We start from the raw sequence: 15,976 nt of genomic DNA, 5'->3' as shown, positions 1-15,976 counted from the left end.
GGCACCAGGCAAAGTAGGCATTCCATGTGAATCCTCATTTTATCTCCTCACAGAGCCCTACAGTGGGTATATTTTTTTATCCCCAATGTATATATGAGAAAAGGAACTTGGAGAAGATAATTGCCCAAGGTCACACAGCCAGGGAGATTTGGAAGTTGACATCTGATTCTAAGCCCACGGTCTTAACCACCAGGTGGTGTGTTTTCCCAATAGACTAACCTTACACCCTCCTGCAGAGTCTGATACTACTTTACTTTCTTGAGATCTGTGATGTCTTCCTATCCAGATATGAACTGCATGAGAGTTAGTCTGGGCTTACTGTTTATCCCTTGTTCCTAACATATAGTTAGAATTAAAAACAACAACAACAACAACAACAACTGAATTTGATTGGGGGCCAGTTTCCAATTCATGGCAATCCTATGAGAAACCTAGCATGGTAAGCAGAGTGACTCTAAAACCAACATAGTGAGGACCTTCTGAGCACATGGCCTGTGGTGGGCACTGTTGGGTGCTTTCACACAGAGTGATTTTCAGGTAGGTAGGTTAGTCTGCTTTCTGTCACTTTAACAAGTATCTGAGACAATCCCTTATAAGGAGAAACGTACAAGGGTTTTGGAGGTTCCAGTCCATGACTGGCTGGGCCTGTGGCTTCGGGCTTGTGGCAAGACAGCACTATAACAGCAAGAGCGCATATAGCAGGGCACTCATGGCTGGAAGCCAAAGAGAGAACTAAGAAGAGTCTGGAGTCCCTATTTTGCTTTGGGACATCCTTGAGGACCTTCCTACTAGGCCCCGTCTCTTAAAAGTTAACCACCTCCCAACAACATCTTCCTGGGGAATAAACCTCCAATTGGGGGACATTTGAGATCCAAATTACAGCAATATTCTTCTTAGTTGCATACAAAAGGAGACTCAGAATTCTGACACTTAATCTTGACTCACACTTCCTGTAAGTGGCAGAGCCAGGATTTGAACTCAGGTCAGAACCAACAGATGATATCAACCCAGAGGACTGGCCAAAAGAGTGGACAGTGTCCTATAAAACAGGCAGAGGTGTCTGGGTAGGGACTCATTTCACAAGCCTGAGTGTTACAGTCATGAAAGCATTTGTGTTTAGATGCCTTTAGTGTCCTTAGGTGACCTCACAACCATGAGAGCTTAGAAAAGTACAGTCGGATATCAAGGACCCTCTCTCAGGATTTCTGCGAAGATTAAATGAGATAAAGAAATGTAAAATGAGCAGCATCTTGCATGTGTTAAGTCCCAAGCCTCGGCACACCATTGTTCCATCTGTTACAGAAACTCAAGATCGTGTAGGGATCAAATGAGAGCATGAGGGCAGACCCCTTTGTGAACTGGAAAGCACTGGATGTGAGCTGGATTATCACATAGGGCTCTGGAATTAGCCCACGAAGCATGGCCCTGGCTGCACCTGTCTACCCAGCCAGGAGACCTTGGGCAAGTGTCTCTCTAAAGTTTCATCCTTAGCAATGAGATGAGTCATCTTCTAAAGCATAGTATAGGAAAAGTAAACCAGAGAACCCAAGATCACTCTGGCCTTTAATGACCCAAGACCCAGTTCAACTAAACCAGCTCCTGTCTGGGTGCAAAGGAAAATAGTCCCCTCTCCTGGCCATGGGAAACCCAGGCTTTGCTGGGGCTCAAAGTCAACCATAATGGCTTTGTAGGCTGGACTGATGGTCTTTGTCTTTCTGAGGAGAGCTCATGTCATGGATTCTATCTGGTCCAAGCAGTGAGACATTGAAACAAACACACAAAAGAGATGCCAAACCAGAACATTCCAAATGAAAAAGTTTGTTTTAATTAAATACAAACAAGGAAAAAAAAAGGCACCACGGCCCATTCAAGTATTTTGCATAGATGTACAAATATTGTAAACAATTAATAGGTGGATAAGAGAGAAGAGGATCTGTTTTTCCATTAAGCATCTCCCAAATAAAAAGAAAATTCACATTGCCCTGGATCCCTAACGCGTACGTACACACAGTGGGTGGTGCGAGGGGACGTTCAGAGGGTGGCTTTGGGGGAGTTGGGCTTGGATTCTGCAGAACTTCTCCTTAGCAGGCTTCCCTAGGGATGGGACCCCTTTCCAGTTGGCACTCCTTTGGCTTATGTGGGTGCCCCGCAGAGCTGTTATACACATATTTAACACAATTACTGGCTTTAGAACTTGTCCCCAATTTTTAAAATGCAAGTCTTCCATACCCTTTGTCAACTAAGAAGAAATTAGGTCAGACCTAAGGGGAGGCTTTATTAAAAAGGATTATTGAAGGATGAGGAGGAGTTACTACAATCAGGGAGGGGGAAATTGCAATGCAGAGAATACTCAGACTTTGAGATCTGCAAGAAGCTTAGAGTTGGGGCAGGAAAGGGCTTTTCTCTTATAGGTAGAAGTCAACATGGAGGAAAGGAACCTACAGCAAGCAGGTAGTGCCACTTGGCTAATGTCCCACAGAGCCAGGGAGCCAGGGGGCTAGGGGGCTGTCTTCCTGAGGTTTGCATTCAGAGATAGCTCCAAGGCCCCTGAGAAAAACATTCCCAGGCTGTAAAACTGGCGGGAGCCTAGTTTAACTTCTAAAAAGATTTACATCCTTCTTTATCTGAATAAACAGCATGCCGTTGATGGACAGACCAAACTGGAGTGAAGCCTCCCTCCTCCCCACCAGACCCTGGACCTTCACTTACCCTCAGCCCAAGCCAGAACACAGGCTGTTTGTAACAGCCCTTCCCCAAAAAGACGGGGACAGAGACTCCCATGAACACTGTTCTTTCTAGCCATGTCCACTCCTTCTAATAAAAGAAAAGGCCTTCTCTGCCTGGGCCATGGGATGCTTGTTCATTTGGAGTCAGTTGGTCCGAGCATCCTCCCTGTGGCCATGGTACTCTCCTCTCCGTATGGCAAAGTTCTCATCTCTTGTGATAATCCTTTGGAATAAAGCCCGCCTTCCCTAAATCCAGATGTTTGTACTTGAACCCTCCCAGCAGCGCTCTAGGCAGAGGCATGACCAAGGGATGGTAACTCTTGGCACTCTTCTCCCTGGAAGCCTCTCTGACCTGCTGGAAAATGACTCCTAGCTCCCTGAACTGAACTAGGAGTGAAATGGCAAATAGAACTGGCTGCCCAAAGTTTCCATCAAATTAAAAAGATTCCACCATCTTCCAGTTCACAGTATAATTTTATGGGATGGAGATGGTATTAAGAAGAAAACCCAAAAGAAAACAAAAGGAAAGGGAACAAAAACCAGGGCTCTTTCCAATATGGTTCCAGGGATAGTGGATTTGGGGTTCAAAAGGCTCATGACATCATCATGGCCGCCACATGGTCACTTCAGAGTGGCCTACCTCCTGATGTGAGGGAGAAGGGCTGCACCAGCCACAGGAGCATCCAGGCGACACGGGGTTGGTTGGTTCATTTGCAAGGGATGAGGGGGTCACCTTTTCTGGGACCCAGTCTGGAGGCACGGGGCATTGGGTGCAGCATGCTTAAATAGAAGGCTGTGTCCTGTCTGAATCTTGCAGTAAGAAGGTGGGGAATGGACATGGGGGAAGGAGGGCCCGAGTATCGTAGCCACCCTGAGGGAAGAGAAATGCATTTTCCTGAGATCTTTCTAAACCCACCCCATGTTTGTCCCCAGGTGTGCATTCCACATCCCCTACCTATCTACAAACCCAAGAACATTAGTTCAGCACCTACTATCTGCAGAGAACTATGAGGAGGCCCTTGGATGGTGAGCAGGGAATCAAAGGATCAGCCCCCTCTTTGCACTGAGGTCTTCAAGAGCAAGAAGGTGGGAGGTCCCTGGAAAACCCTCAAAGGAGTGAACATTAGGCTAGCTCCCCTCTGGAGAGCTGCTCAGCACCTTTCTGGGGGTAGGAGACAAGTCTCTAAGAGCTCACCCCCAGCTATGCTATAAAAATTGTCCGACTAGCAGAGCACCCCACAGACTTCCTCCTGAGCTCCAGGCAGAATAAGGTCCTTGGAGTCCAGTCCCTCTTCTGCTCAGAGCAGTGACCAGAGGAGAGAACGAAGGAAGTAGACATCAAAAGCCTGGTTGGAGGGAGAAGACGCTGCCCCAGCTCAGACTGTTTCACTGCAGTGATTGACAGCTGCCTTCTCCAAGGATCTCTGATGCTCCTCCTTCACTACTACCACAGCCATCCCTGGGGGACCTCACCTAGATGTAGGTGAGGGAGTACAGAGGAAGAAGCTCGCCCTGTTGAGGTCACAAACACAAGGAAAAATGAAGCTAGGCCCCCATGGCTATACCCCAAGTCCACTTGGGTCAACACTCTTGAGATCCAGTGCAGAAAATCCAGTGGCCACCCCATGAGGCAGGACCCTGACTCGTAAGTCGCAAGCACCTGATTGCTAGAAAAGTCAGGACTGCTGGGGCTCCACTCACCAAAGCACCACGTGATAGAGTGGGTCTGAGGGGGAGGAGAAGGTAGAAGCGTGGAATGCAGAAGAGAACCTAAGGGCAACCAAGAATTACCAAGAGTCCAGTGGCAACCTTTGGCATCACGGCTCAGAGGAGGCCCAGGTCTGGTGCTCCCCCTGCTGTCTACATTGCCTACAAATAGTACCTGTCTGAGTCAGTGTGACCGTGTGAATAAAGGGACTCAGGCTTGGGAGATAGGGGGAAGGGGACTTGGCTTGTCACATGCAGCCATATAGCCAGGGGCTGTCATTTTGACCAAGCCCTGGGCAGGACCAGAGCAATGGCTGCTTGGACCCTTTCTTAATCCCTAACAGCTAAAAGAGATGGGAAAGGGCCCAGCCTCTGTTCAGCTTGGGATCTCCAAGGGAGACAGAGCAATGAAAAGCTCTCACACGTACCCTCCATCACAGGCCCTGGATGGATGACTTCTCCAAGCTAAACTCCAGGCAGAGGGGCTGAGCAGGACTTGCCCCAGCTGGCTCACCAGCTCAGAGGGCCTTGCCCACCTCCATCAGCACCTCTGAACGGGGAGGACAGAGGGCAAAGCTGCCATTCACCCTCCGCCACGCTCTCCCCTCCCTACCCAGGGTTGTATATTGCACAAAACAACATTTAGAAGCCATTCGATAGTGGTCCTCTGGGCCTCTGAAGAAGCTGAGGAGGCATGAGTCAAGAAGGAGAATTTCCGAGATGTGGTAGTTCCAGGAGGAGGCCAGGAGCTGCTCAGAGGTGTCTAGACATGCTTCTTCCAGATCCCGTGCTCCTGGAAACTGTGGTGTCCAGAGTCCCCAGGAAAGCAAGAACCCTCTAGGTGGGTCTAGATTTTGGAGCTGGTCATCCCAAAAGCTCTCTGTGATCGGTATTCAGGAAACTGGAAGGAACACAAAGGCAGGGAGAAAGAAATCAACTTGATGTCCACTGGGGGGATTCATGGGAGCTGTGCTCTTGCTTTTTACAGATGGAGGGCAGATACATCATGCACTAAGAAGAAAGGCTTCCAGCAGAAGACCTAGACCATCAGCCTGTGCAGAGGTATGGTGGGGCTCCCCTGGCAAGCTGAGGAGTCCACTTCCTCACCTTGGCCCTTTCACACTCCCAGGACTGGCAAGCTGAGAACGTCAGCCCCACAGAAGAGGTAAGGAGAGAGGCCAGGGATACCTGGCTTATCACAGCCACTTCTGCCTATTACTGCCCTTTTATAGATGAGCAAAGGGGCACTCCAGAAAGGGACTCGTTCAGGGCCACCCAGCAGGTCCGGTGCAGATGCAGGTAGAAGCCACCACAGCTCAGGCACCGAACTGCTACTTTTCACATGAAACCAAAACCCCCATCACTGATTTCAGGGACAGTCAAGCAGGCACCAAAAAATGCTAAGCTTTTGTTCCTGGTTTTTGCTTTGGAAGTTCCATTCAGACAAAAAGCATGCACTGGTTTGTTTTCTCAGCCACACAGGTGACCTCTGGGACTTTCGTGGACTCACCTTTGAGGCAGGAACTACCAGAGGCTGGGACTGCTGAGGGCCAGCAGCAGAGGGCCTAAGCTCTGAGGCACCACTTGGCCTGGGGAGGGTCCTGCGGCCTGGCACAGGGTTTGCAGGGAGCGCCTTCTGGGGTGGCCGAGGCCTGGAGAAATCCTGGAGAGAAACAAGTCAAGCTTCCAGATGGTGCCTAGTATACAGGAAGCACTCAACACAAATTAGATGAATAAGTGCACTAGATTTCTTAAAATCAATATGCATTTCTCTACACTAGTTAAGTTTCGTGAAACAGGAATGTATTTCTTATGTAGCTGGGAAAAAAAGTTTAGAGGGGCAAAGAATGGACGCCCCAAAGTTGGTAGGATTTAAGAGAAGCCAGTTCCTTCCCTGAGAAGGTCACTAATGGGTAGAAAAATGGGCTAAAGGCAAGCATGCAGAGAGACCAGGAAGAATGCTGAGGGCCAGCGTGTTCTCTAAGAAACTGTAAGAGAACTGAGAGCAGAAACAAACTCAGACAGCAGGAAAAGTCATGTTCTCCCACTCCCAACGTGATCACCCTCCCTTCCCAAACTGCAGTAGCTGCTGGAGGCCAGGAGAGACCTTCTAGGGAAAGTGATGCGGGTGCAGATGTTGCCTGCAGTTGAGGAAATGCAAAATGAGCCACTAGGGGGTTGCTATCTGGGCCTTATCAGAATGTCAGCACCAGGCCTTGCAGAGCAGTGATCTGCCTCAGGCCACATCTGATAGGACCCAGCTCAGCTCTGCCATGGGCCTCAGAGCACTGTTTCCTGGAAGCCAAAGCAGCCCCAGGCTCAGGGTCCCCTTCCTTAAGGGGCGGCATCTCCATCAGTCAGGCTGCACAAGGCAGACACTGGGTGTCATCCCGGGCCAACGCCCATCTGCAGGTGATCCTCAAGTCCTGTTTACTCTTTTTCTCAGTCACTCATCCTCTCCACGCTTCCATTCCTACCTCAGTGCAAGCTCCCACCATCTTTCTGAGGACAGTGTTTAAATCTGCTGACTAGTATGCTCATTTGCCATCACAGCGGCCTTTTTGTTTTCTAAAACTGTTTTTTAAAAATTTTTTTAGTTGTCAATGGACCTTTATTTTTTTCTATTCATATGTGGTGCTGAGATCAAACCCAGTGCCTCACACATGCTAGGCAAGCGCTCTACCACTGAGCCACGACCCCAGCCCCTCTAAAACTATTTAAAAATTTTTTTTTAGTTGTTAATGGACCTTTATCTAATTAATTTATTTGAATGTGATGCTGAGAATTGAACCCTATGCTCCACACATGCTAGGCGAGCACTCTACCACTGCGCCACTACCCCAGCCCCTAAAAAACATTTATTTAACTGAAGTGTAATACCTACATCAGGGCCATCTGCCATCAGAGTTTCCCTACTAGTGGGTCCTGGACCAAGAAGGCCCTTTCCTCCCCTGCTTCACAGTCCAGCTACCTCCTTCTCTTCTTTCACACCAGAGCTCAAATCAAATGCTCAAATACCAGAGCTCAAATCTCCCAAGGAGGCTTTTTTTTTTTTTTTTGGTACTGGAAATTGAGCCCAAGGGCGCTTAACCACTGAGCCACATCCCTAGCCCTTTTTTTGTATTTTATTAGAGACAGGGTCTCACTGAGTTACTTAGGGCCTCAAGTCGCTGAGGCTGGCTTTGAACTTGTGATCCTCCTGCCTCAACTTCCAGAGCCACTGGGGTTACAGGTATATGCCACCATGTCTAGCCCAGGGTGGCCCTTCTGAGCACCCTGTACCCCTTCTTCACAAAACTGACCACTGTCACAGCTACATGCATCCCAGAGCCTCTTCCCCAGCCGAATGGCAACTGCTTGCTCGTTATGGCTGTTATCAGGCAGAAGCACGTGGGTGGGAAGCACAGAAGACGTCCTGAATGCTCAGTCCCCCCTCTCTAGGAGGCCCACATCACCCAGCTAGGAGGGTGGACCTCAGGTCTGGCCTGAGACTAGACAGGATAAGTGCCTTAGGGCTGGGAGGTGGGAATCTCACTTAGCTGGGGGACACTTGGGTTTAAGTCCTGGCTCCTCCACCCACAGACCCTGTGATCTTGGGCAAGCTCCTCGACCCTGTGAGACTCAGCAACCCAGGTGAGACAAGAGGGTAGAAATAACTCACTTCTTGGAAAGGCTCTGAAGGGGGAGGTGGCTGGCCCCATTTCATCCCTGCAACTTCCCCTCAGAGTAGCTGCCTGCACTGCCTTCCCTTGAGAACCCCCATCTGAACCCCAGGTCCTGGGGGAGCCATGCTTGGGATCTGGATGTTGGGACACCTGCCACTGCCTCCCTCTCCCCTTCGCCCTGTCTCTACAGGGTTGCTTTCTCTCCCTTGCTCCTCTCTCTTTCCACTGCGTGTTGAATTGTGTACACTCCCTCAAAAAAAAAAAAAAAAATTCAAATGTTGAATTCCTAACTCCCAGTACCTCAGAATGTGACCATATTTGGAGCTGAGGTCTTTAAAGAGGTGATTAAATTAAAATGAGGCCGTTAGGGTGGGCTCTCATCCAATCTGGTGTTCTTATAAGAAGAAATGCAGATACAGAGATACCAGGGATGCAGAGGAAAGGCCACATGTGGACATTGTGAGTGGGCAGCTGCCTGCAGGGCAAGGAGAGAGGCCTCAGGAGAAGACAACCCTGCCAGAACCTTCATCTTAGGCTTCCAGCCTCTGGAACTATGAGAAAATAAACGTCCACAGTTCTATCCACCCATTAGATGGTATTTTGTTATGGCAGCCCTAGCAGCTGAATACACTCCCCCTTCTTGTGCCAGGAACAAGGCATTGGGGTACACAGACTCTCCAATAAGGGGGTGATAGTGACAGATACAATTTGGAGGGACAATACTATGAAGAGAGTACAAGAGCACCAAGCTCAGACCTGGGGGTCAGGGGAAGCCACAGGGAGGAGTGGCATATAAGACCACGTCAAAGGGCCAAAGGGAGCTGGCCAGACAGAGGGCAGGAGAGGATCCGGCAGAGCAGCATTTGCAGCTATGTAGATAGGAGACGAGCACCAGGGACCAATAGGAGTTAATTTGGGGTGGAAGGTAGGTAGTGGTTGGTCATAAAATAGGCCAAGCAGGGAGAAAGTGCCCTTGGTTGAAAGGCTGTCTAGGGACTATATTTCCCCATGCTCAAACTGTTTTAATCCTCTCTGAGTCCCCTGGATTCACCAGATTGCTGGAAGGGCAGTCAATTCCAAGTCCATCTTCCCAGATCTGACATTGCAAATTGCAGGTGGCCTTTTAAGGGTGATGACCCCCCACCGACCAGAACTACTGAGAATCCACTTACCTGGGAAATAATGCAATTTGGTGCAGGGGGTATAGGCCGGCTTGGGGGAGGCCTCCTGGTTGATTCTTTTCTCTCTACTTGAAACTCAGTCCCTGGGGAGTTTCTGGTAGCCCTGTTCAGATGTATTGGCAATGGTACAGGTGGGGATCCACCATGCAGATAGTCTGGAGGGGGCCGGGGAGGAGGCTGGGAGGGCTTTCTCAGGGTTTCAGGGGTGTTGGTCACCTGTAGGCACAAGACAAGGATCACCTGAGATAAGGATTTAAAAACTCAGGGGTGCCCTGGGTGGGCATCGAATGGAGATGATCAGAGCCCAGGGACAGACAGATACACTGACCTGTTACAACCCCTGGGATCCTAGAAGTCAGACCTTAAAGCCATTGGTGGACACCAAAACCAATTGCTATGTCTCTCAAGTCATTAAGATGGCTTTTATTACCAGTCCCTTGGGCCTACAGAGACCCCTGGGAAATTTAACAGGGTCCTGAGGAATAAAGGAGAAGTAGCAAAACTCAACCTCCAAGCCCTTACCTTTCGCTTTCCCTGGGGTGTCTGCAACTTGAAAGTTGGGTTGGCATGACCAGATCCATTGTTTTGAGACACCCTGAAGGGACAACTGGAAACAAGGAATAGAGGAAGAGAAGAGGGGATGTTCAGCAAGGAGCAGAGGCTGAGTCCCTCTGACCCAAACACGGCCAACCCACTGCTAAATCTTCCTTAATGTACTCCAGAGGAAGTGGGACTGGTCTGCTCTCAAATTCCGTCTCCCTATGTAAGGACATTTGGCATGGTCAATGGAGAGCTGCTAAGCAACGAAAGTTGGCCTGACACAAAACAGAGCTTTCTAAGCACCTTATCTTCACCTTCTGTAGATCTTTCCTCCCTACAGAGATACAAGAATTGTCAACCAATTCCCCTCAGGCAGGGGTTCAGAAAGACCAGAGATTAAAAATTCCCTCCAGGACAAATGTAACTTAATAGGGGACTCAGAACGTACATTACGATATCCTAAGGATGGCATCACTCTGCAAAAAAATTAGTCTACATTGGGCTGATGTCCAGCCACCTCTGTAATGACTGGGCTTGGGCAAGTCATTTCTTCTCTGTTGCCACAGTTTCCTGCTCTTTAAAATGGGGGCAAATCAATTAGATAAAGGATGACAAATGATTTTATCTCATATTCCAACTTTAGTTGGTTGGGGGCATTCTGCAGAGGATTTGGAAGTGATGACCAGGCTCAGTAGAGACTATTACACTGAGATCATCTTAGTAAATGTCTGGCATGGTCACAGAACATGACACAAAGGAGACAGCGGCACGAACTCTACATTCATCTTCCCTGAATCAGACCCACCACCACCACCCTTCCAACACATATTGCTTGCGGAGAACTTTGTGATCCAGAAGGGAACCCCAAGTCATTGATGGCACCCTGTCCTACCTGAACTGCTGCCTCAGCTTGAAAGGGAGGGCCGAGGGCTTGAGCTGGCCCAGCTTATTGTTCTGTTTGCAGCAATAGTACATCAGCGTGAGGACCGCCAGCACGAAGAGGGCTGAAAACACTCCCGCTATCACAGGACCAACACCTTCCAGAAAGAGAGCTCAAGTGAGAGACTGAGGAGCTGGTTGAGCTCCAGCAAAACAATATATTCCTGATTCTTCTTCAGACTTGATTTGCATTTAATTTGCATTGCTTATTTTAGCTTATAAATTATGATGAAAATCACATATTATGTACTACTAGGACACCACTAATATTAGCTTAAATAGCTAGTTAACTTGCTTCAAGGGGACCTTATAATATAAATCTGCCACGGGCACTTTGGTTTAATTGAAGATAGTCTGTTTTAAGGCAAGCAGATCAAGCCCTATTATCATGTGTCACTAGTTTCTGGACTGAATCGTGATTTTTCCTGGATACCAGGCAACCAACACAAAATACTGACAGACGCCTACCCTTCATCCACGATTTCACCAAAACTGACTCAATCTTCTCATGAATTATAAATTTAAATGCACAAAGTACCTTTATACCAATGAAACACTGCTTTTATCAGTTTTATATATTGAAGCTTCTTCCTTGAAAGATTTTATTCTTGAAAACAGTACCTTGCTACTATTAAAGGAAAAGGTTCAGAAACCACAGGGCTAGAGTATCTGAGATTTCCTACTGAAACAACTATAAGTGTTCTGAGTGTTCGGTTTCCCACTTTAACCTTTGTTTATGCAAAGAAGTCTAAACTACCAGAATGTACCCCACAGTAATGTTTACTTTTAAGTACCCAAAATAGGACTAGTCACCACCCCGTCCCACCAAAAAAGGATGTGACTATTCAATGACCTATAGTCTCTCTTTATCTCTCATTCCACTAAGCAGGATCACCTCCTCAGTAAAAGGACAGACAGAGACTGAGCCCAGTCCCCAAACCAGTTGCTGGTCTCAGATCCCTCCTCCCCCCACCCCTTTATCTTGGTTCCCTCATCTACAAAATCAGGAGTATGCATCAGTCTCAGTGCAGACACTCTGCAACATGCTACCTGTCCCCATGGTGCCACCCCTCTTACAGCAGGCAGGGGACTCACTCTCGGGGGGCATGGGCCCACTGTCGATGCTGCCTCCTTGGCCCGGAGTGTTGCAGAAGGGTGGTGCCCAGCCCCGGAAGCAGTGGCAGTTCTGATTGTTGTTGCAGACCTGGGGTGAGGGAAAGGCAGGGGTGTTAGCTTGCCAGAGAGCCCCAGCCTCCCACAAGGCCTGTCCTCCCAAAACCAGCCCAGGGGAGCACGCACCCCATGACCATTGCACTTCTTCCCACAGCCTTCGGTTTCAAAGAAGGAGGTGTTCCTGCACTGCCCCTCGAAGCAGATCTGCAGGGAGGAGGAAGCACAGTTGTCAGCACAGCAGACACTGGTCAGGAATTAGCAGATGGGATGTGGGTTTTGCACTTAGAACATACAGGAACCTGAAAAGGCAGCCCACTTCAGGTTACTACTGTGGGAAATGCAAAGAGCTTAAAAAGCCAAAGATAGAACAGGAATTAACAAAATTCTGCTATTACCTTTGTGATTAGGGAGGAAAACACATATTATATTGTTAAAATCCTAATTTAACAATTATAATGAAATATTTATTCCATATTACTACTATATTGATATATATGGGTTTTTAAAAATTTTTTTGTACTTTTAAGTGGACAGAATGCTGACGATCGAACCCAGTGCCTCACACATGCTAGGCGAGCACTCTGCCACTGAGCTATAGCCCCAATCCGGATATGTATGTTATATTATAATATATATCTATCAATAGGTGCTAGTTTTAATATTATGTTTAACAATAACAATTTTGACAGCAGCCTTCTCTGTGCTAGTAACTATACCCTGGGCTTCAAAGTTCTTTATGAATTCTTCATCCATAACTCTGAGGTAGTTGACATGAATTCCCCAAGGCTTCCCTGACTTAGTCCATTTTTAATTCACATGATAACTAATGATATAGACAAAAATCAATAATAGCTGGCCCACCTAAGTGTGTCAGAAACATTCTCACTTAATCCTTAGACTACAAGTGACAGTCTATTGCTATTGCTATATAAGTTTTCTTTTCTTTTTTTTTTAAACTAGAGATGGACACAATATTTTATTTTCATTTATTTATTTGTTTTTATGTGGTACTGAGGATTGAACACAGTCCTTCACGCATGCGAGGCAGGTGTTCTACCACTGAGCTACAACCCCAGCCCTAAATAAGCTTTTAGAAGCCACTGAGAATGAGAAGCTGGGGAGGCCTCTCCTTTCAGAGCTCACCCTTCTCAACCTCTCCTCTCTGCAGCCTGGGTCCTGAGTGGGACTGGGGAGAGGGACTCACGTGATTGTAGCCACACTTGGTCCCGGTCATCACCAGGCCTGGGTCCAGCATGTCACCCTCTTCTTCGGGACCTCTGTAGACATGGGTGCCCCGGCACCGGATCTGCCTTCCATTCATGATGATGGTGGTGTCGATGGGGACTGCGTTGGACTCCAGGGGCCGGGCCTCAGAGCTCTGACACTGGATCTTCCCACACTTGGCATCCCTGAGCCCCAGAGAGAGGGAGGAGAGGAGATGGAATCAGGCTGGGAAAGAGCGAGGGTAAGGCAGAGCTTCAGTCTTTCTTGGCCAAGAGAGCAGGCTTGGGTGGGGTGGGGCAAAGACACAGGCGGTGAGGGTGCTTTAAGGGAGCCACCAGGGGAGACCCTGTGTAGACCCAGACCAAGGCAAGGGAGCAGGCTCTTTGTCTCTGAGCCGATCTCAGCCAGAGAAGATGCCTTGGAAAGTCCTGACTTCAAGGACAACTGCCTGACCTAAGCAATCTGTTCCCTTATGTTCTTTAGGCCACCATCCACCTAGTGCTCCAGCCAGAAGCCTGGGGACATTTCTGACTCCCCCTTCTTCCCTGCTCTTGGATTCAAGCAGATTTCGAGCCCTAACAATCCTCCCTCCTACATATCCACCCTAGCACACATCACCAACCTTTCTTCCCTGTACTGTAGGAAACTGATTTCCCTGCCTCCAGTCTCACCTCATAGGAGTTTAACCTCTCATTGCTTTCAGGCCAAAGTCTGAACTTTTCATGACCTACTTCCTGCTTAACAGCACAAGCTCATTTCTCATCATCCCCTCTTTTTTGCACCTCTAAATTAAGTATACCAAACTACCGTTAGTTCTTCCAAGTGTCAGGTTTTTTTTGTTTTTTTTTCCCAACCATCTCTCTGCCTAGAACACTCTTCTACACACCAGCACCATCCCTGACCCTGCTGGTTTAGATAATTGCATCATAACTGTGCCTAGGTATAAGTTCTTTGGGAAACCACACCAGGCCACTAAATCGGGTTGGGTGTCTCTCTCTCCACATTCTCAGTATCACATTGTATTGCTAATTAAAAGCTCTACACACTCAGCACAGTATCTTGTGCATGGTAAACCTTCAATAGATAATGGTTGGATATATGGATGGGTAGATGGATGGATGGAGAGATGGATGGATCCAGGTGGTTGGATGGATGAATGGATAGGTGGATAGGTAGATGAATGGATGGACAGGTGAGTGGATGAATAAGTGGATAGGTACATGGATAAATGGATATATGGATGGGTACTGGGTAGATGAATGGGTAGATAGGTGAATGGATCCAAGTGGTTGGATGAATGGATGGATAGGTGGGTGGGTGGATGAATGGATAGATAGGTGGGTGAGTGGATGAATGGATGGATAGGTGGATGGAGATGGATGGATGGATGGATAGGTACATAGGTAGATGAATAGGTAGATAGGTGAGTGCATGGTCAGTTGGAATGAATGAATGACAATGAGTCACTCGAATAAGGACATAAGTGCATTCAGTACAAATGATCTCAGAAAGCCAATTCCCTCCCTCCTATTGAAAAACAGGCTCATGGGGCTGGAGATGTGGCTCAATCGGTAGCGCGCTCGCCTGGCATGCGTGCGGCCCGGGTTCGATCCTCAGCACCACATACAAAGATGTTGTGTCCGCCAAGAACTAAAAAATAAATAAATATTAAAAAAAAAAAAAAAACAGGCTCAAAAGGAAGCCTGATCAGCTTTCCATCAAGCTTTGCCAACCCTCCCTCTGATTCCATAGGGCTGATTGGTATATTGTTGAACAGCAGGCCAAGAATAGAGACTTCAGCTGACTTGGGTAGAGGCCCAGCTCTAGGACCAGTGCTCTGCTGAGCTGGGATGGAGAAAGGCAGACAGAGCAGGATTTACTCTGTCATTCTTCTTCTCATGGGGTCTACACTACTCATCACCTCATGTTGCACTTCTTGTGTTCGCCGTTCATGTCCTTCCCACAGTTTCCAAAGGTGTCTCCTGCCACATTCACCTTCTCAAAGCACAGGTCAGGGGCAGGCCGGGCTCCTGGGTGTGCAAGAAACAACTTTTGTCAGTACACTAGCCTGCCGAAAGCCCCCAGGGCAAAGCTAGCCTTTGGCAAAATCAAGAGGTTAAGAATGTTTTTTGGGGGGAGGAAAAACTCAGTCTCTTTCTGTTCTCTTATCAGGCTATTTCATTCCCATTTCTCATCAAGACCAATTCGTAGAAAATGTCTGATATCCATTTTCATGCCCCACTGAGGATTTATATCTCTGGGGGTTTGCATGCTAGGACTATCTCTAATGAAGAAGAATTGCCATATTTTAGGATTTAAAAAAAATGATAATACATACACAAAAGTATAAACATATGGCATGGCTTTGGAATTTTTCCTCAGCCATTCAATCTCTATTCCCCTTTATCCTGGAAAGGCAATAATTATTAACAGTTTATTTTCAGAGAGAATTTTCTCTCTCTCTTGTGTGTCTCCCAGGTACAAAATTCCATGTGTACCTTCTAGAGAAAATCTATCTAATAAAGAACGGAAGCTTATTATATCCAATGTTCTGTGTCTGGCATTTTTAGTTAATTTTTTGTGGGGGAGGATTTTATTCACCATGCAGAGCAGCCTTCTTTCTATTTCTTTAGCTGTATAGCTTTCCATTGTATGAATTTTTCAGAATTAGTTTAATGGGCTCCTCTTAAAGGACATAGAGGTTATAATGCTGTAACTAACAATAGCACTATAAAAACATTTTTGTAAATTTATCTTCACATAGATAAGCAAGTACAAGTGTAGGCCCTAGGCTGTTTCCCAGCAGTGGAACTGATGGACT

At 47.5% G+C, this 15,976-nt stretch overlaps 1 protein-coding gene and 1 long non-coding RNA gene across 4 annotated transcripts in view; one reads left to right on the top strand and one right to left on the bottom strand.

The window, feature by feature from the left end:
* Positions 1–1,802: 1,802 nt before the first annotated feature.
* Positions 1,803–15,976, bottom strand: part of Adam19 (ADAM metallopeptidase domain 19) — an 85,333-nt gene continuing 71,159 nt past the window's right edge. For all 3 annotated transcript variants that reach the window (XM_015492670.2, XM_048782713.1, XM_048782718.1), the window contains 9 exons: positions 15,077–15,185; positions 13,136–13,340; positions 12,058–12,135; positions 11,854–11,962; positions 10,712–10,856; positions 9,802–9,886; positions 9,271–9,495; positions 5,944–6,096; positions 1,803–5,334 (listed from right to left, as the gene is read on the bottom strand). In XM_015492670.2, coding sequence (XP_015348156.1) covers positions 5,281–5,334; positions 5,944–6,096; positions 9,271–9,495; positions 9,802–9,886; positions 10,712–10,856; positions 11,854–11,962; positions 12,058–12,135; positions 13,136–13,340; positions 15,077–15,185 — 1,163 coding nt within the window. In that variant the 3' untranslated portion in view covers positions 1,803–5,280. The remainder of the gene's footprint in view (positions 5,335–5,943; positions 6,097–9,270; positions 9,496–9,801; positions 9,887–10,711; positions 10,857–11,853; positions 11,963–12,057; positions 12,136–13,135; positions 13,341–15,076; positions 15,186–15,976) is intronic.
* Positions 5,433–8,721, top strand: LOC125610393. The gene is made up of 3 exons (XR_007340418.1): positions 5,433–5,598; positions 8,016–8,066; positions 8,504–8,721. It is a non-coding gene; the product is annotated as an uncharacterized LOC125610393 (long non-coding RNA).

Source organism: Marmota marmota, unplaced genomic scaffold (assembly GCF_001458135.2).
Source record: "Marmota marmota marmota unplaced genomic scaffold, marMar, whole genome shotgun sequence".
In the NCBI taxonomy this organism is placed as follows: domain Eukaryota; kingdom Metazoa; phylum Chordata; class Mammalia; order Rodentia; family Sciuridae; genus Marmota; species Marmota marmota.
Note: the sequence above shows the minus strand (reverse complement) of the source record. Positions and strands in the feature narration are given on the sequence as shown.